The sequence below is a fragment of the Calidris pugnax genome, unplaced genomic scaffold (genome assembly GCF_001431845.1).
Source record: "Calidris pugnax isolate Ruff unplaced genomic scaffold, ASM143184v1 scaffold103, whole genome shotgun sequence".
In the NCBI taxonomy this organism is placed as follows: Eukaryota; Metazoa; Chordata; class Aves; order Charadriiformes; family Scolopacidae; genus Calidris; species Calidris pugnax.
Window position 1 is genome coordinate 7,792,108 of NW_015090990.1, and position 20,499 is coordinate 7,812,606.

A 20,499-nucleotide genomic window follows, 5' to 3' on the forward strand; every position below is an offset into this window, starting at 1 on the left:
TTCTTGTGCCTTTCAGAGGTTCATTAATTCCTCTAACAATTGCTTCTTATTTAGCTGGCTGGGTGTGACCATCACTAGCCAGCAGAACAGGGGCTGTCATGGCTGGATGAAGCCATAGCTGATAATGTGAACTTTGCCTTCTGAATTCTTGTATCTACAGGTTATTCATTTAGAATAGAAGCAACATTGAGCTCCCTGCAAATAGTTGAATGTCCTCATTTTGAATATGACATTCTTATTCTTCCGTATTATGTGTAGATGCCAGAAGAGTATGAGCTATTTTGCAAGAGAGAAAAGAGGGGTTAGACAAACAGAATTGCAAAAATTAGCCCTGTGTATGTATTGTTCATACAGAATCAGTATGTTCAATTTTGTTTCAGTAGTATTGACTGGTATTGCTATTATTCAAAACTGACTAGTACTGTATGCCATGGCTGTTAGAAAGCACCAGGCTGGGACACCTCTACGCATGTCCCATGTTACTGTGAGCCAGAAAAGGATACATATTGGAAGGCAGCAGGCAAATCAGTGTTGCGTAGAAGTTGAGTAAGGCAGTACTGAAAATAGAACAGTAATCGTAAAACTATTTATTTCTGGCGCTGTTTTCCTTGCTTATAAGTCCCTCTTGTCCCTATAATTTCTGAGAAAGATAGCTGTGGTAAAAGATCTATAAGAAAAAAGTTGTTGATTTTATTACAGAAGTAGTTATAGCATTAAAAAAACACCCCACAAACCTTCATGTAGGGTTTAGGGGGTTTGTTTTGTTTTCACAACATAGATGAAGATCACGGTGGAAGTTCTAGGACACCCCATAATTTTCCAGATGGCTATTTTGGGATGTTTAGAGCCATTGAATACAATTGGAAGACTAGCTCACAGGGGAAAAAATTAACTTGTGCACTGTTTGGAACCCATGTTTCTTTTACATTATGTTTTATATCAAACAGTACTTGTAGTCTGTTTGTCTTAGGGATACAGCTAAGGGGTGATAATATGCAATCATTGATTCTAATGTCGATCTTACAGAGCAATATTTTTTTTAAATTTAGATAAATGTTATTTGCACATTTGCCTGACTGCCATCTAAGTTAGTCTGTCATGCCTGTTTTGACTTAATTCATTCTGACTGCTAGAGGTTTTCAAAATAGAAAAATCCAGGTGTTATGAAGAAACCCATGAAATTTACTTTATTGATGGAGAATATATCTTTTCATGGATAAATGAAAGAAAACCTGTAAATGGCTGAAGCCTATTAATAATTTTTTTGTCTTACCCTAGTATTTGTCTTGGTTGGTCAGCTTTTACAAGATTTAAGTTAGTATATTATCTCTGCTTTTAAAAAAAATCATGCTATTTGCCCCCATTTCAGCCTGAGAGCAGTTTGACTAAACTCCATCAAGTTGTCCTTACTTTTGCTTTGCATTCTGTCTTTTCCCAAGTATGCAAAATAGGGCTTGGTAGAGTGCTGTGGGCTCATTGATAGCTTGTAGTCATTCCTCAAATAACCCAAGTGTGTGCAGTCCCAAATAGCTTTGTGTAAGATGTTCCCCATCCAGTAGAGTTAATTGCCAAAATGTAATTTTTCGGCATCTGGTGTGGGCTATTTTGCTTGCCTGCATGGAACAGATTTAACCACTGAGAAGTTTTCTCCAGCTGGTAGCAGAAATCATGCAATACTTGTAATCCGTAGGTCTCTAATAGTTTGAGGCTCCCTCTGGGGAGGGCATTGCTAAGTTTTGCACAGCTAGAAGCCACTCTCTCTACATCATTTCAAAGTCCAGAGCAGTGTGAAGCCTAATGGTGGGGGAGTGAAAGGAGAAAGTTCTTCCTAAAGAAATTTCATCTTTTTAGTGTTAAGGTCTTCTGGATATGGAGTTGTTCATACGTTAACTTCTCACTATAGAAATAAAGAGTAAATGGCAGATCTTGCTAAAACAAGCTAATTTTATTTTCTGAGGCTTGGTAAATCAGTAAACAGAAAAAGAAAAGCACAAATTCACTATACAGCTTTTTCCTTTACATTGGGTATTTAATAAAAAAAAATCAGATTTTACAATATTGAAGATAATAGCAGGTACTTCTGCTTTTTTATACTGGAAAACATTCACATCTATCGTAGGAATGTCATAAGTGTTACTCTGTTGCGTGCAATGGGTGCTTCCACTGATGGGAGACTCTTTTAGATACATATTGCTTGAGTTCATGGGGAAGCAGTCACAGTTTAAGTAGAAGATGTTTATGGTACATATTTGGCAAATCTAATTCCATAATGCATAAACATACTACCTGTAAATTCTGCCTTGTTATCACAATGCACATAGAAGATAAGTGCTTACTCACTAAAATTTTTCCTCAGTACTCCACCAGGATTCCACCTGTAATTTTGCATTAGACTTTATTTTGTGAACATGGGTTTCTGATATAAAGAGATGTTCATGTGTTTTGAAATTCGAAGATAACATTTCAATGGTTATTAATCAGAACAAAAGCAGGCAATGACACTAGATTGTTTTGTTATGTTTTAAGGAAGAACATATTTATCCACAACTTCTGCTTGCAGGGAGGCATCATAATAAATATTACATTGGTACAGAGAGTGCCATGCATCCTTTTCTGGACAATCCGTGTGATAGGGTAGTTGTTATAGTGACAGAGAAATAAAAATTACTCTTTTCCTTTTTCTTTTTTTTGTGTTTGTAAGGGTGCATTAAATCTGTTTGCTGTCTGTACTTCTCTGTTTCTTTGCACATAGATGTCTGTAGCATTTCTCCTAAAGCATTAAAATAAACATGTTCAATATGTTTGTTTTTTTTTTTAACCTGAGGTGCAACTGTTCCAATTTATGTTTGTATTCATCACCACCTCCCACCCTGCAAGCAAACCTTGCTCTTAAGGTTGGCTTATCAGGAGCTACATGTCTGTGGCTGCTGTCTTCAGTTCATGTAGTACAGTCTGTTCACTGATTTCAGAGAAGTCTTTCACCTGACCTGCTTCTCTGTTGAGCTGCTAACCGTATGTGTTCAGAATACTGTTATTTGTGGCATGCTATATTGGATCCATGTAGTGAGAAACTGTCCTAATAACTTACATTATTGACCCACAACAGATACATGACGTCGACTCTAGCTTTTCTTTTCCTTCTCTTTTTCTTTTCCCTTATTTTCTTTCCCTTTTTGATCAAGAGACCAAAGCAATTTGATATATTAATTGGCACTATCTTTGGTGCAAATACAGTTTTAACCAAGGAGGGAAATAGACGTTTTCTCTAAACGTGCCTGACATTGTTTAAAAAAGATCATACTTCTTCTAACCTGACTTTGATAACAGTGACATTTTGTGCCTGCTATATGGTAAATTACTTAAACAACATGTAAACATTTTGTCTTAGGGTCTAAAGGAATTTAAAAAATTCTTCTGGAGAAAAACAAAGCATGTAATTGAGTTTCTACACGTGCTTCCATTTTGAATATTGCTATACAGATCTGTGCTGCATGTGAATTTGCACACAGGTTATTTTCCTCTCTATCATGAAAGCACAATTATTTCTTTAATTAGATTGAAGAGCTGCTGCTTCATTCCATATTAACTTACCAGTTTCCCCAGCCAGGCTCACATTTCTTTCTGACTAGATTTCGCACGCCAGATAGTTGTCATTGATGCTGGAAATAGCGAAGAGGTAAATAAGACAGCAGGTTTTTAAAAGTATTTGAAGCAGGTTTGCAGATATCAGACATCCTTAGAGAGAAATGGCTCAAACCTTAAAATTTGAGTATATGTTTGAGGTTCTAGTTGATCCATTTCCAAAAATTGAGAGCTTTTGCAGTCAGCTATAGTGTTGGCTTCAATTCCTTTTGTCAAGGCCACTGTCTTATTTTTCTCCTTCTGTTCGTTCATGGATTTCAGTCTTTACATCTCCCAGTTAAGTGTACAGACAGCTGAAGTGGTCTACCTACTGACAGCCACCACATGGGCAAATAATACTCTTTCTTAGAGAAACAACAAACCAATCAGAGTTATGTAAGAAGGTTAAGTTAATCTCATCTTAAACTTCATCTTTCTCTAAGTCCAGTTCAGGGGCAAGATCTGGGTTCTCACTACTTGAAAGGAAATCCTAAAACAGTATTGTAATTTTTCTCATCACCAGAACTTGCCATCTGTGTAATTCCAAGGGTGGGAAGGAGCCCTTTGCATGGCCTGCAGTGATCCGTACATCACTCAGGAGTGTCTGGGGAAGTGACTCCCCTGACAGGAGATCTGAAGGTGGAGGTACAGTGAGCCAGTGTAGCTCACCATAACCCACTCTGACTGAAGTACAGAGATAGAAACAAGTGCAATTGCTGAGAAACATCTCCAGTAATGAATAATGTCACCCCCGTTGCCTGTTACTAAGTTGGTTTGTATCTTATTATACCAAACAGCCCAGTCTTAACATTTATTAAACTAGTTATACATGTCCCTGTTGTAGATATATCATGATGAGGTGTTATACCTATAAATGCCTGCCTGGCAATTATCCAGGGAGCATTAAATAAAAATATGTTAAAAGCATGCTATGGCTTTTTAATGCACAAAAAGTAGGGCCTCATTTCATGACCCGTGTAAAACTGATTGTGTAAAATGTCCATTAAAGAAGCGTGCAGTAGAAGGACAGATCAGACATTGTCAGAACTTTTTAACGTGTTCAGAATGATGGAGTGTGTGGGGGGCAATGTTTGAAGCAAATAATACATACAGCAAAGTAAAGAGAAGCCTTCCCCAGTGTTTTCTTTCCATTCCTTCATTTCATGATCTTATCTTTCTGTTTGGTTTTCACTTGTGATTCTATCTGTATTTCTTCTCCAATTAGGACAATATTTGATTTCCTTATCATAAGACACTTTCTTTAGTCCAGAGTTACTTAGGGCTTCTCACTGCACGTGTGTCTGCTTTGTTTTCCAGGAAGCCATTGTATGGATTGTTTCAATATAATTCCAGTATGATTGGACTAGAATCATTAGCTGATCCCTCAGATACCTGGGAAATTATAGAGACTATTGGGAAAGGCACTTATGGTAAAGTCTATAAGGTTGCCAATAAGAAAGATGGGAGCCTGGCGGCAGTAAAGATTCTGGATCCTATCAGTGTAAGTAAAAAATATTAAACTGTATCTTCATTGTTCATTTAAAAGAATTCTCAGAGTCGAAATGTAAATCAAATGTGTGAGATACTGAAAGTGTCCTGCTGAAGGGAACAATTTTACAGAAGGAGTTTGGTACCAGAACCTGAAAGCTGCAATTTATAATTTCATCATCTTGTATGTTATTTTAAGACAGCATTTGCCTAGTTTCTTTTTTAGGTTTATATAATTCTTCTGGTACAAATTTAGATATCTGTGCTTGGATCATGCAAATGAAAAGAAGGCACAGAGGCATTCCTCATAGGGGCCTGCTATATCAGAGAAAATACAGAATGCTGTTAATGTTCTTAATTTATTCTGTGTACTCCCCAAAAGAGTTACTTTTCCCATCACAGAAGTACTGTGAACTTTAGGATATTTTGTAGTTATCATTTATAAGTGGGTACTTACCAAAGTGGATTACTGCAAGGCAATAGTTAAGATAAAAACGGCAGAAGAGCACAGCCCAAATTCTCAGAGGTAGTTCTGTGCCAGCTCCAGTTTTAGTGGTATTAAATGCCTGCCTTCCCTTGAGAACCAAGGCCCTAGTTTTCAATGGAAGATTTAATTGGCAGCGGCTCAGGTTGAATCAAGCTGGAGTTTGATCATGGCAGTTGGGCTAAAATATCTACGAAAAAAGTATGTTTCCGTCATCTACCACTACTGAAATTCATCTTGGTGTTCTTTTGTATAAATTTGAAGAAGGTCATAAATAAGATAATGTCCTTTTTATCAAAATGCGAAAAAAAAGGAAAATGCATGTAAGAGCTTAAATTTTCTAATAGTCACAGTCTGAGCAGAAACAAGGAAAGATTCAGTGCTTATGTACTGTTCTGAGTTGTGGCCTATGTGCTGATATTACAGGGCATTTCCTAAGCATCACAGAATTCTTTCATTAGCAAATATTTAGTAACATTATCTTATTTCATGGGTTTTGTTTTGTCTCTCTTTAATTGTTTCTGGTGTATGTATGTATAAGAATGTCTTTGTTTTTACTGATATCACCTTTGAGGTTTTGTGACATTTCTTTCTCCTTGGTCCCATCTGATGACTGTAGAAAAAAGAATGAATCAAAGGTTCATGTATTTACATTTAGTTTACACAAAAAAAATACGCTTGTGTAAAAACAGGTTAAAAAACCATACATGTGTACATTTTGGTTTTAGACAACTGAGCAAAGTGAATAATTTTTACCTTTCTGGTTAAGTATATTATGCACTGAAAGAGTCCTTGAACAACAACTGCCTACTTTACACAGACTTCACATTTTTGTATGTAAAAAAAAAAAAAAGCAAAAGTGGCATGATTTGTTGAGGATTAAATTTACAGTATCATGTGAGTACTTTCAGCTGCATTAAAGTAAAACCATTGAAAAGTACAAACTAAATAAAAAATGTTTTTATCCATGAGAGTTTGTTATTGCTTTGTATGAACTTACTTTATTTGTATGTTCTATGTGTTTGTGTTTTTTATTCAGGATGTAGATGAAGAAATTGAAGCAGAATATAATATTTTGCAGTTTCTTCCTAATCATCCCAATGTTGTTAGATTTTATGGGATGTTTTACAAAGCAGATCAATATGTGGGAGGACAGCTCTGGCTAGTACTTGAGGTAAAACATTTTGATAACATTACATCTTAACTAGCACGTTATTGGGTTTCTGGTTTTTTGTTGCTAGAGGAGCCACAGGCTTTCATGATTCTCTGATTGGGGCCATTAATCAAAATACTGGTGATAGATGATGTGTGGTAGTCTACTGTTGAAAATCACATCCAAACTTAAATTTTGTTTAATAGGGCGTGTCCTTGCATTTTATTTCTGTTGAAGTTGCTACATTCTGCCTCCAAAGCAAGCAAATCCTTTCAATAATAATGGTTTGCCTAAAACCAGCTTGATTTTCTCATGTTGGAGGAAACATTAGATAAGACATCTTTCTAAACTTTTGGAGAGCTCAAGCATCTGAGGGGAATGCAAAAAATGATGACGTAGTAACGTGGAGGAAAGTTAACGAACGTGCTGCCTATTGCAAAAGTGAACGGAGGAAATGTAATGTGAAAGTCTGTTTCATGGTAATTTAAAACTGGAGGCTGGTTGTTGTTGAAAACTGATCAACAGAAATGCATTCTATTAACTCTTCTTGGCAATCACTGTTCTTGCAATGAAACGTGTTTCTTGAGGTCTTGCTGCCAGTTAAGTGACTGCCAAAGATGGTTGCAAGATGAGTATTTGTTCTAGATGTTTTCTACGCTTAATGATACAGAGCTTTGCACAGACTGATGAGCAGTAACAGACAGTTCAAACATTTCTCTGTGTTTTAACTAGACCAGTAAAAGTTAGCATTCACTTTTTAATTACTGATCACTTAAGAAATTCCACTCCCTGTTCTTGAAGGGTGACTGGAGTCAGAATAGGCAATCTTTATTTCCACTTAAGCTGTGAAATCCCAACAATATGTCTAACTTCTGTGTACTGCAGAATTATGTAGCTTGAATGAAAAGCTGTGATGTGTTTCATCTTAAATTTCAGTAACTATTAAAAAAGGCGCTTTAGTATTTTTGCTTTGATGTTGTTTTTTACTGTATGCCTCCTTTGGCTTTGTGCTGAGTCCGGGCTTGGTTTCCCATGTGTTTTCTTTTTTAATACAAGTGTAGCGTATCCAACAGATGCATCACATGTGGTAATCCATAGAACAGAAATTTGTAAAGCAAAATCGTAACATACTCTATGTGACAAAATTGAATGTAGAATTTAGGAGTTAAGTGTTTGTACAGACCTTATCAATTAAGTATGTTGATTTTAGGTGGGTTTTGATGCACATTATCCAAAGTTTCAAAGAAATTTGACATTAAAAAAAATCATGTTTTCCTTATACAGATAAATTTAACAGACAAGGCAAACTATTTCTTGCCTTGGAATTTACATGCAAATTTAAATATGCATAGCAGTTACTTTTTATATTATAAATTAATGACACTTTCTCAGTAAAAGGGAATATACAAAGTGCTCAGTCTTTGATCTCTGAGTCTTTGAAATATTTTCATTGGATATGTGACTTCCAAAATTTGTAATATAAGGTGGATTTTTTTTTTCCTTTAGGCACAATTTTGCCATGTTTACTCATTACGAGCAGGATCTTACTTTGATAAATGCCTAGGATGAAGAAGGGTAGCAAAAGCGGACACCTTAAATACTTTTATGAGGTTGCAATTTACTACATAGGGAATTTTAGAGATAAGCATATTGCCTTTCTCAGATAGGTGGAGCGCAGACAGCTGTAAAGCAAGCTTCTCTACTTTTCCATCTAAACGTGCATCAGTCCACTTTTTAAAGTATTACCATTAGGTTGGAAGTGATAATGAAGTTTACAAGTTCATTTTGTCCCACATCTTTACTGACTGTCAAGAACAGTGTCACTGACAGCTGCAGTAGTGTTTGTGGGATATATTTATTTTCAGTCAGTCATTCATTTAACATATGCTACCAAACAGCTGTCGGTCTGTATCATTTTTCAGTTACAACCAGCTTGGGTTTTTTTTGAAGTGAGGGCATACTTTTCTGTATTGTATTTGTGGGATAGAGATAAGTTTAGAAAAGCCTATTTCAGTAGAACATTTAGTACAATTCAAGCAATAAAGAAAAGTCTTTAACTTAATGGCTTGGCAGCAAATAGTTAAGCATGGAAAGGAAAACATGCACTTTCTCTCTCGAGATGATGAAATTATCTTGTAAATATATTGAATGATTGATGGTGAGCTGAATGCTCCTACCTAATTGATTTTAAAAATATGTAAAATTCCCTACTAATTAATTAAACAGTAAAGTCAGATTCCTTCAGAATTCATCAATATCTTCATTGATGAAATTTTGCTTCAGAAACTTATTTACATAAAGGACGTCTTGTTTATCATGTGATCTAATCCTTTCCATGAACTAAAACTTTTGGTCTAATGAAATTTTTTGATGCAAGGGGAAGTTAATAATAAATGAAGGAAAATATCGATGCATCACAGAAATTAGTGATTGAACTGATACACAATTTTTAAAAGTTATTTGAGAGATGCAAAACTTGAGGTTGTAGAAATTCTGTTGTCATACCATTCTCCTTATTTATGTTGTAGTATTTTAAACTTAACACTGGTCATGTAAAATGAACTTGTGATGAAATGCATGTGATTTCTGGATGGCAGAAACATTGGTAAGAGCGCTGGCTGCAAAAACAGGTATAGAGGAGAAAATTCAATGAAAGAAAGGCAGTCAATCCTCCCAGCTTATTTTTATGTCAAACAATTAAATTAAGAAAAAAGAGGAGAAAGAGGAGAAAGGAAAGAGGGGAGTAGCTGCTTAGAAAGGCATAGACAGTAAACTAATGGTGTGGGTGAAAATATATTTACAAAGATTCTAATTTTACTTTTTCTTCTCCTCTTTTGATCTATGGCAGCCCATTAATGGGAAATGCTTGCAAGAAGCTGCTTTTCTGGATCAGAATGTTTCGTCTCAGTTGTTGGCAGCACATGCCATCAAATCTGAGTGTAGAGATATGCCTTCTGTCTACTTTTATATTGCCTGCCAGCAGGAGCGTTGATGGAGTGAAAGTTTAAAATGACTATAATTTGTTGCCTCCCAGTTATCAAGAGCATCAGTCTTTTCTGTCTGGCCTTTTCTTCACACAAAAGCAGTTTTTCAAAATGACAATGCATGTATTATTGTGAAAATACTCAAATAATGTAAATTGGACTTACAAATACTCTTTTAACAACAAAATACAGTCATGTTCATATTTTAATTTTTGGTTACATTTTATAAGTGACACTTTATACTTCTGTTTTTACTTCCCTCTCCCCACCCAGGCTGCTGTGATTTATCATTAATATTGGTGATAAAATATGTTCTAAGGTTGGGTGACAGCATTAATAATTGCAAGGTAAAAATCTTGTTCCCAGACTTGTGTTGTGGTGCGGTTTTGCATGGCAGGTGTTCACAGCCTAAATAAATACATTGAGTAACTGAGGACTTGTCTTGCTTTTTCCCCCTCTTGCAACTCCCCCCTTCTCAGCTGTGCAATGGAGGTTCTGTCACAGAGCTTGTCAAAGGCCTGCTGAAGTGTGGCCAACGCCTGGATGAAGCTATAATCTCATACATCTTATATGGTGCTCTCTTGGTAAGGATGTTCATTGGGCTTGTAATGACAGCAGAGGGTGCAATTTACTCATCTCAGACATACGTTTTCCAGTTGTAAAGTATGGTAATGTTGCCAATATTATGCGGGCTATTATAGCAGCAGGGGTCGTATCAAGCATGTAATCCGGTGGACAGATGTTTCTATAGAGTATGTGCAGATTGTCTTCATTACATTCCCTAATAGTAGGGTAATTGTTTTTAAATAAGGGAGTAAACTTATTTTTGTTACTGCTGGTATATAGGGCCTTCAGCATTTACACAATAACCGGATCATTCATCGTGATGTGAAAGGGAACAACATTCTCCTGACAACAGAAGGTGGAGTCAAGCTCGTTGACTTTGGTAATGACCACTTCCCATTTGTTTTCCTGATACATGCAGTTTAGCCAAAGGCATCTGTTTACTTTCCCTTGGGAAGGCAGAATGCCATAGCGAGAGACTGTTTCAGAAGGATACTCAGAATTACTTTAAGAAGGGAAAATGGAGAAGGAACCTGATACAGCAAGAAGAATAAAACTTCTAACCAAAAATCCATAATAGACATAACTTAAAAGCTTAAACATAATAATTAAAAATAGTTCTGAATGTACCATTTTATTTACCAAGCTCTTTTGCATTTCACAAGGAGTGTCAGTTTTGGGGCAGTTGTCCTCCTAATTTAAATTTAGATGTTCTATCTTTTGCATATGAAAAGGAAACGTTATTCTCTCTGAAATAGCTTTTGGTAGCCTTAAGCATAATTTTTTCCCTCTGAGCAGAAGGTGAAACGGTCCTTTGGGTCCAAAACCCAACATCCATTTAATTTGTGATTATTGCTGTTAGATTTGAGCATTGCCAGTCTGGAAACATCATAGGAAACAGGAGAGAGAAAGAGACAGGTAGGTAGATAGAAAGGGACTTGGCAATAGAATCTAACACAGTTCAGCATTTTTTCTTCCCTTTAAACGTGCAGTTAGAAAAATAAGGAAATGCTGTAGTCCCTCCAATATGTATGCAATCAAATGGACAATTTTATTAAAGGTATCAGAAACACATTATTAGTAATATGACTTATTAATGAAACCATATAATGCATAAGGTAATCATCATTGAGAATAGTATAGTGTGAATAATGGATGTTTGATGCATAAAGGTAAAGACAAATATTCACAAAATGAGAGTAGTATAAAATGGTGTGCCAAAATATCCTGCAAATAGTAATATTTAAAAAAACCAAACAAACAACAAAATATTAAATTTATGCATTGGAAAGAAAATTTAATACTGATGCCATGGTATTACAAATTTGACATAAAAATCTATTAAAGGCACTGAAGTTAGTTGGGAAACAGGAGACTCCTTAGTATCTTCTAGGGACAGAAAATCATTATGTTGAATGGTAAAGGCAACAATTAAAATAGTGCTGGGGGAAACATATGGCCTGAAGAAAAAATTGGAGTGAGTCCCTGAACTAGTACAAGGCAGGAAGATCCCTTCTCATTTGGGGGAATTTTGGCAGTATGATCTTTGTTTGTAACTACTCCATTGTGGGAAAAGTTGGCTTTTTTTCCCCAAAGTAAAATGTCTTTTATCAGCTGGATCAAATGCCTGAGCTGCAGTGGAAGCTCAGCTTGGAGCTCTGGCTTCCAAAGGCAGATCAATGTGCTGCAACTCCAAGTGGCACATTCAAGAAAACTGAGAATCACCTTTCTGATCTCCCATTTGTCTCTCTGATTCCATATTTAGGTTTTCGGGTTTTTTTCTACTTTTTGTTACAACAGTAACACTAGAAAATTGCAACAAATATGACTACCTCAGAAAAAGACCCAAGTTATATCTCCAGGGTTTCCTAACACTTAATGGTTAGGAAATACCAATAAATGCCCACATTATCTGTGTGCTTCCTGACTGAAGAAGCATAAGGCACCGAGCTTTCATTAAGTTGCTGGTTTTCCCCTCTAGCCCACTGCCGTACTCACAGAAGAGACTTTGGGAGTGAACTTGGACTGAGTCATAGTTGATACTATTTGTAGAGTGGCTTTTCTCATTTGTTGCAGAAAGTTGCAAGACACACAGTGAAAAATGCAAGGAGTTCAGGAAGAGAAGGGACTCCTAGTTCAGACAGTTGAATGGCATCAGATTGGATACTACTCCTGCTTCTGCCAGTGTTTCTGTATCATGTTGCATCAAACTTTTTAGAAGTGGCCACTCTTGTTCCTCATTTTCCCAGTAGCTGGTTTGAAACATCTTGTCCTCCTTTGCCGAAGAGCTAAGTGTTCTTGAACTGCAGCTGAGATCTGTTAGAGCTCTACTTGAGTCATGTGAAGTGCCTGAAAACTGAAAGATCTCAGATTAACTACCCCAAAACAGTGGATGCTTTGGATATTTTTAGGTTAATCTCTGGAACTAATAATCCTCTCCCATTTTGCAGGAATGTTAAGGAGATTTATTGTTTGATGAGGATGGAAGGAAACATGTAAAAGGGAAAAGAAATAATAATCTTAAATTTAGTATAGGATTGGATATACTCAATAAGTAACTAGAAGTCAAATAGATGGGGTTAAAAAGAATATTAAATGACTACCTATTCAGTAAACACTATCCATTCTACCCACAGAATTAAACAGAATCTTGAAGGGGGGAAAAATGGTTACTTCATTTTCAAGGCTGTACATGTGGATATTAGGTCACAGAGAGGATTACACAGATATCCTTAATTGAGGCTTTGGGTTTTTTGCCTTTATTGTATGACTTTACAACTTGCTTTGTCAAGGTAACACATGTTTCTTCTGTCAGCTGCTCTCGACAGCACGATATATTTGAATAAATGTTGGTCACCATGTAAGTCGACCCAAAATGTCTGCAACTTATCATTCATTTATGCTTCTGCTCACTCACTCGCTCCCAGTGTCTCAGCCATTTGGTATTCTGCACGGTTTTGGAGTGTCAGTAGATAGCAGCTACAAATTAAGCTTGCTCAAGAGAGATCAGAGTTAAATGCACAGAGCTTGCTGTAGGTCCTGGCCGTTAACTGTTTCAGAGCAGTACTAAGGCAATCACTGAAGGATTGCAATCACACTGAAAAGTTAAAAATTAAATACAGAATTGAATGTTGGAGCCAGCAATCAAATTATTTAACTTACAAAATGAGCCCAAATTTCTTATTTATTGGCATCAGTCAGCATGTATTGTGTGTGTTTCTGTCCATTTTTGTTTCTGGCTAATACCATAGGAACAGACCACTGTTTTTTTTATTTTTAAACCATGTAAAAGTGAAATATTTTTTAGGTCAATATTGGGTTTGTGTCAGTTTATGGAATGCTCCTGAACTCTACAATTCAATTATGTTGACCAGAGCACAGAAGATTTGCTGTGGGAGTTCCTTCTGATTTGTTAATGTTTTTTTTGATTTCTCTCTAGTTCTTTCTGACCCGTGGTTCAGCCCCAGTCAGCAAAGCACTGAAGCAAAGGTTTTGTTTTAAGCATGTGCTTAACTCCCTATGTACAAGCTGCACTGTGAGCTTGAGCTTCTGTGCTTTTCTCAATAGGGAAGGATTTAAGCAAGTGCATAAATGTTTTGTTGAACAGGAGCCTCTGCAAATACTCTAGTGAACAAATTTCCTGTCAGCGGTGTTGAGGGAGTAAATTTTGGAAACAGAAATTTTAAAGTCAGGTTGTAATTTGAATAGTCCCTGTATATACTCATGAAAACGGCAGAAAGAAGTCTGTGATATTTAGGTGGCAATTGAATTTTTGAGTTTGAATGAATGTGCTTCAAATTGAGAGTCATTCACAAAAAACCTCTCAGCAGTTCTGAAAGAAAACAGCAAGCTGAAATTAATCAAAGAATTCAGTACAAATGCTGCACCTACTTTGGCCAGGGGTTCTGCAGTCGTACTCCTAGGCCTGGGGTTTGTTTTCCAGATACTTGAAAAAAACTGACTGAAATGACAGAATGAATTTGAAACCAAATTTTTTTGGATCTGTTTTATTGCAGGTGTTTCAGCCCAGCTCACCAGCACACGGCTGCGTAGAAACACTTCAGTGGGAACACCCTTTTGGATGGCACCTGAGGTAGGCAAATGTTCCTGTCTGGGTTATCTCCATTCATTGCAATGCACGCTTTGTTGTCACTTCCCCATAGTAGGAGAAAAGAGTATGTTTTCTTCCCTCCCCTATGTCTGTGTTTCTGCTTTTCTCTACGTTTAGGCCCCTGCTTCGGTAAAATCAATGTACTATTAGAATATACAAAATAATTTTCATTATTTTCTTCCCTATACTGTTTCCATAAAAGTGCAGTTAATCTGCAAATAACTGAGGGTCTCCTTGACTTTCCAATCAAATACTGTTTGATCAAAAGTTTTGGTGTGCTTGTCTGTGCCTCTAATATAGATGGAGAAAAGGAGGAGGAATTCCCACATCCCTGTCTTGCTACAGGATGCTGCAAAATCCTGACTCAGCTGTGTGCTCTTTACCCTTAATCATTGACTGGGGACCTACACACTTAGACACGTGGACTAGCATAGATTAAAAATGGAGAAAAATAATCTACAGACAGCCTAGTCTGTAGATTATGTGGTGTAGATTATGTGGTGTATCTTAGACCAGATTTTGGCATACTACTCCCCAAACATAACCCTTTTTCCTTCTAGAAAGTTCTAGAAAGTTTTAGCACACTCTTGAAAAGAAGTCCCTTATGTACTTTGCCTAAATTTGGGGTGAAAGATGTTCATCTTTATCCTTCTGGCTTTAAGAAACAGAAAATACTTTTGTTAGGTATAGATTATGAAATTAAAAGCTAGGGAATGAAATGGGACTGCTCTGTTTATTTGTAAGTTGTTAAACCTTAATAGCAGCAGTAGGCTAATTTCTGTTGAAGGCCATTAGACTTACTTGAATTTTGGGCAATTTGGGACAGAATTTGCATCTATTACAAATGCACACAGGTCTATTTCTATATGTCAAACACTTAAAAGTATCATGCAAACATTTGTTTGAAAACATTTTATATTTTTTGTACATCTGTTTCTGTTGCTAAGGAAGGCTGATTATAGCTGAGCAAAGAAAAGAAGCTGCTGTAACGGATCCAAAATTGATCTTGCACAGTCTCACAAAGAATGGTTGATATTTTACCATCTCCATAACAACCAGTTTACGTCACAAAGGAGACACAAGATACCTTAGAAACCACTGTGCAAGCATTATTTATGGAATCACCTTGGTTGAAGACATTCTGAAACCTTTATAAAATACTTGTCTAGACAACAGTTGACATATTATGAAATATTTTATTGAAGCCAGATTATTATAAGGTATTTTTACGGTACTGTTTTGCTTGAATAATTGCCATCAAAGGCAGTAATCATACCCAATTTATTTTCCCATCCTGTTTGAAAATATTCATTCTCAAGGTAGAAAGCCAAAGAAATAAGCAGAGATTTTGATCTGAAAAATTTTGACCTGAAAATACAACACGTGTGTAACCCAAGGTATGTTATGTACACAGCACATCAGAACAGGAACAGAAGTAGCTTTGAATGCTTCCTGTTTTGAAAAGATTTGTCAAAATAACCAAGCCAGTGCTATAAGCATAGTAACTCATATTAATTTTGCATGCCTGTGTGAACCGCACTGATCAGGCTTTATAGATGTACCGGTCTGCAAAACAGCTGTAAGATGCCCAGATATCTGCTATGCTGTTGTTGAAATGGCTTTTAAATGACAAGTTGCATAACACATGTGTGCAAGTCACTAACATTGTTATCTTTGTGTTCATATGAGTGACATATGTCAACCAATGGCAAGGTGCAATTTGCCTTACTTCTGTGGAGATCTTTCTGGTATTTTTAAAATGTGCAGCGAAAATTTTATGTGAAAGTTGTGGACTGCAATAAACTGAAAATCTCTACTTGGGTAACAGCTTATTAGGAACAGTGTTTTCTAGATGAGACTGTGGTGAGATCAGTAAAAACTAGAAAAGCACTTAACAGTTGCAAAAATCTTACTGCCTAAACATTTTGACATAGAATAGAATCTATTTCAAACCCAAAAATACCATAAAATAACTGGACAGAAAGGAAATGTTACTAGCCAGAGAAATAGAAAGCATGAAGACTAGGATTTTTTTTTTTTTAATTGAACTTTTACTGTCTGTATTTGAAACATAGGAGCCTCAGTCAATGCAAAAGGCAATCATGGGACCTCATCTTATCTAAGGGTGAGAAAGATGGATTTAATCTGAAGGGGGAGTGGAGAGGGGAAATGAAAAAGCTTGCCTTGGAGGAAGAGACTACAGGAGTGTTTCAGAGAAATGAATCTTGTGAAATGAAGCTGACAGGGAATCTTTTCCAGGGTAAACCCCAGGAAAATAAAACTTGGAGAAGATTATTCAAGCTGACAAATAGGAATAACTGGATATAAGCAGGAGACAAATGTGCTGGAAACTAGAATCACTGGATCAGGAACAGTCTATATAATGAGGAAAACCATTGTAGTTTAAAATGAAGTTTGCAAAATGTATCACAGGGATTATATGGCATGGTACTTGCAATAGCAAAAACTCATAGGAAAATAGCAGTGACTGGTGTAAGGTGTTCTGTTCAGCTCAGTGTTCCTACTGGTCGGCACTAAAAGCAGCACCTTAACAGTTTTGAGTGGCTCAGACATCTCAGAGGGCTCTTTTTTACTGATGACTGTGAGGCTTGTTTAGCAGCAGCAGGACAAATCAAAAAGATTTGCCCTTGAGCATTTGTTTTGAGCAGAGCATGTGATTAACAAAAATTTTGCTGAAAAATGAAAATACAGGCTAAAGCTAGGCTGTGTGGAAGCAACAGAGGAACTTGACAAGGATGAGTCAGTTTTTGAGCAGCTTTAAGGCAGACTCACTGAAAATCAATCATTGCTGTTTAACCTAATTAGTATTATCGCACACTTACAAACATTGACATGCAGAAACTGGAGCACTGAATAGAGGCGTGCAAAAAAAAAAGATAAATAAGGCAGGATAGATTAAGAATGGTGGATGTCTAAAGCTGCCTGTTCCAAAATTGCCAGTTACCTGAAATCTGCTTCTGTTACGCTGAAGTGAATTGTGTTGAATGCTAGCAGAAGGCATCAGATTTTAACTTTACAGCTCTAGTTCTAAAATCTAACATGTCTTATTTTCAACCTACAATGCAGAACTGAACAAACTCTAGTTGAAATAGAATTGCAGCTTTCCTTTTTCCCCAACATAATTATATTATCATGATCTAGCTGGAAACATGACTCTTGAAACAAGCACAGCTAGAATCTGAACATGTTTTCTTTGCCCCAAATCTAGTTTTAAGAGTAGAAATTTAAAAAGAAAAAGATACCTGAAGTCAGAAAGACTGGAGAGATGCTGAAGGTAATTTAAAACCACAGGGATATACTGTTATATTTAACGGAAAACTGCTAAGTTGCATGCATACTTATGTTTTAAAAGGAACATAATTAAAACATAGTTGATCCTTTGAAGAATTGTGTTGAAATGTGACACATGACAGTAGGAAAGCCAGAGGCATTGGTAAAGGTTTCATATGAGTTCTGTATTAATGAGTTAAACAGAGGTAAAATCTTGGCTCTGTTTTGCTATTGATTTTCGAGAGAATTCAGTATTATTTAAGGCTACATGAACTCTGTGTTTTGGATATTTGTTACCATCCTGCCAAGATGAAGTGATGATCAGTAAGACTGCCCCAGAGACAACAGATTGTTTTCCTTCCCCCTGAATTCCTGGGATAAAATTCAATACATCTGTGATTCAGTATCAATTTCTGAAGTGTTAGAACTAGCTGACTAGTTTAAATTGTCTTTCCAATGTTTCTTTGTATTTTTCTGAACTTTAAATCTGATCATATGTGTGTGCAGTAAGTCTAAAAATAAGTCTAAAACAATGAATAATACTTGCATTGTTTCAGTACAAAGCTGTGTCTCTGTATAATCTAAAGAAAAATCAACTAAACTGGTAAAAAAAGCAGCACAAAAAGTCATTTGCATTAATGTAGTTGAAAAATGTATAATGGGAAAAATCTAATTTTGCAAAGACACAGCAGCTTTTCAACTAAGACAATATTCATTACAGTAAGGGCTGTATTCAGGCCTTAGAATTTGGTCAAAAAAACATCTTCCTTGTGGTAAATTAGGGCTGATTTCTCTTATTTACCTCTCTATTGTAGGAGACATGAAAAATTTACAAAAAAAATCCACTTAATAGTAAATACATGCCATGTTTAGTTAAATACTGAGTTGGAAAAACAGCATAAAAAAGATAACCCTGTCACTAACCTGGGTTTATGTTTTTAATTAACTAAACAATTACAGTGATGCATTCCCCTGAAACTATTGAATATATTCTCATTTTGTCATCACTTCAACCTAACTTACTTGCCAGCCCTTTGCTTGCATCATGGGACTCAAGGTCAGCATCCTGTTAATAGCTCTACGTCTCTTCACTTTAATTCCTTATTAACTAAAATTAGCTCTTCTGATATTCACATTTTCACACTTGTAAATGCCAGCGAAGCATGGAATTTTGTAAATGTTGATCTATAATGAACCGTAGGAATTCACTGCTTAGTATAAATAGGATATAGATTTCAAGAATGTATATACACTTATTTTTCTGCCTAAAAGCCATTTAAAAACAGTTGTACAGTGAAACAGTATACATATTTTGTGATAAAGAAACATAAGGAACTATGTACCTTCTTAATAAGGAAAATTTTGAAAGTATTTCCTTATAACATCTTCCATGAAGGTGTAATAACTGTTCTCTTACAGCTAATGGTAAGATAGACTACTCAATTAGCTCTTGCTACAGTTATTTTTTTTTTACTTCATGAGTTATAGTAAATGAGATAACATTGAAAACGTAATTTACAAAAAAATAACTGATTGTCCTTAGGAGAAAAACCTCACAGAAGAGAATAGAGAAAACTCCTCCTGCTTTTACAGAATTTATGTTTATCTGGGGTCATGATTAGTTAATAGTGAAATATTTGAAAATCCCATATATTTACTGGGTAAAAATAATAAATGTGAAAAATAAATGGTAAAGCTAAAGAATGGTAGCATTAAATAATTCATAACAGAGATTTTCCTTTCATTGTGATTTGAACAATTGCTTGTTGTTTAGCATTACTATATTTCTGATAGTATATTAAGCCTAGGGTATAAAGGAATTGCCTCTTGGGATATGTTTTGAAATGACATCCCTGCTTTCAGGAGGTTAAAGTAGTGGGGACACCGCAGTGTGTTAGAAGTAATTTTAGGGAGTATGAGATGTCCTCTTGAAATGCAGCAGTGGGCTTGAGTGCAGTGCTGTGGTACACAGGGTACAGAGGTGTGGGCTGGAGAGGAGCTACTACGGTGTGAGGGTGGGGAGGTGGGAGAGCGGGAACCATTGCTCTAAATAGATAGGGTAAGAGTGTGTGGAAAAATTGAGGGATATAGAAGGGAAATGACATGCTTTAGGATTTACAGCAGGTCACTGGCAAGATGTGGGGTAGAATTTGCTCTCTAAATGGCCGCATGTGACTAAAATGCCTGTGACTTTGAGATGCCACGTTCTGAGAGTTGACTGGCATGATTTAAACTAAGTTATCTTTTTGGGAACACAGATCTTTAGGAACTGAAAAAAGAAATAAAAGAAATGGCAGTTTCTGCTATGTTTTGGTTTTTTTTTTTCTTGCCCCTTTCTGTGGCTCTCAAACCCAAACTTTAACAAGCTGCAGTAGTAAGGAGTTATGCTGAAGTTGCTTAAAGTCTAGAAGGAAAGCAGTGGGATTCAGAAAGCTGAATTGGAACGCAGAGGTTTCTTTAAAGAAGAGGCACCCAAGATGCAGAGGGCGCAGCAGGAGAGCACCAGCAGCTCTCCCTGCAGAGTGGGGGCTGGCAGAATGCATCGCCTCCTCCTTTGCCTCCAGGCTCCTTATGAGCTGGGTGGCGGGAGGGCACTGAAGAGCATGTGGCAGCTGGAGGGAACCTCAGTAACCTTGATAACATGGCCATAATCTTGGGAAGGGATGTGGAGGGGTTGCAGATGCTTGTTTTGTTCTAATCTAAACAGTAGCTATGGAGGGGTTGTAAAACTTTCATGTAGGGTGTTTAAAGATTTAGAAACCAAAACCCCCATAACAGTCGAGAAAATAATTTCAGTACCACA

At 36.4% G+C, this 20,499-nt stretch overlaps 1 protein-coding gene across 1 annotated transcript in view; it reads left to right on the plus strand.

Moving 5' to 3' along the window:
• Positions 1-1,205: 1,205 nt before the first annotated feature.
• Positions 1,206-20,499, plus strand: part of MYO3B (myosin IIIB) — a 185,697-nt gene continuing 166,403 nt past the window's right edge. The window contains exons 1-6 of the mRNA XM_014954229.1: positions 1,206-1,234; positions 4,939-5,122; positions 6,633-6,767; positions 10,210-10,314; positions 10,577-10,676; positions 14,311-14,387. Of these exons, the coding sequence (XP_014809715.1) occupies positions 1,221-1,234; positions 4,939-5,122; positions 6,633-6,767; positions 10,210-10,314; positions 10,577-10,676; positions 14,311-14,387 (615 nt within the window). The 5' untranslated portion in view covers positions 1,206-1,220. The remainder of the gene's footprint in view (positions 1,235-4,938; positions 5,123-6,632; positions 6,768-10,209; positions 10,315-10,576; positions 10,677-14,310; positions 14,388-20,499) is intronic.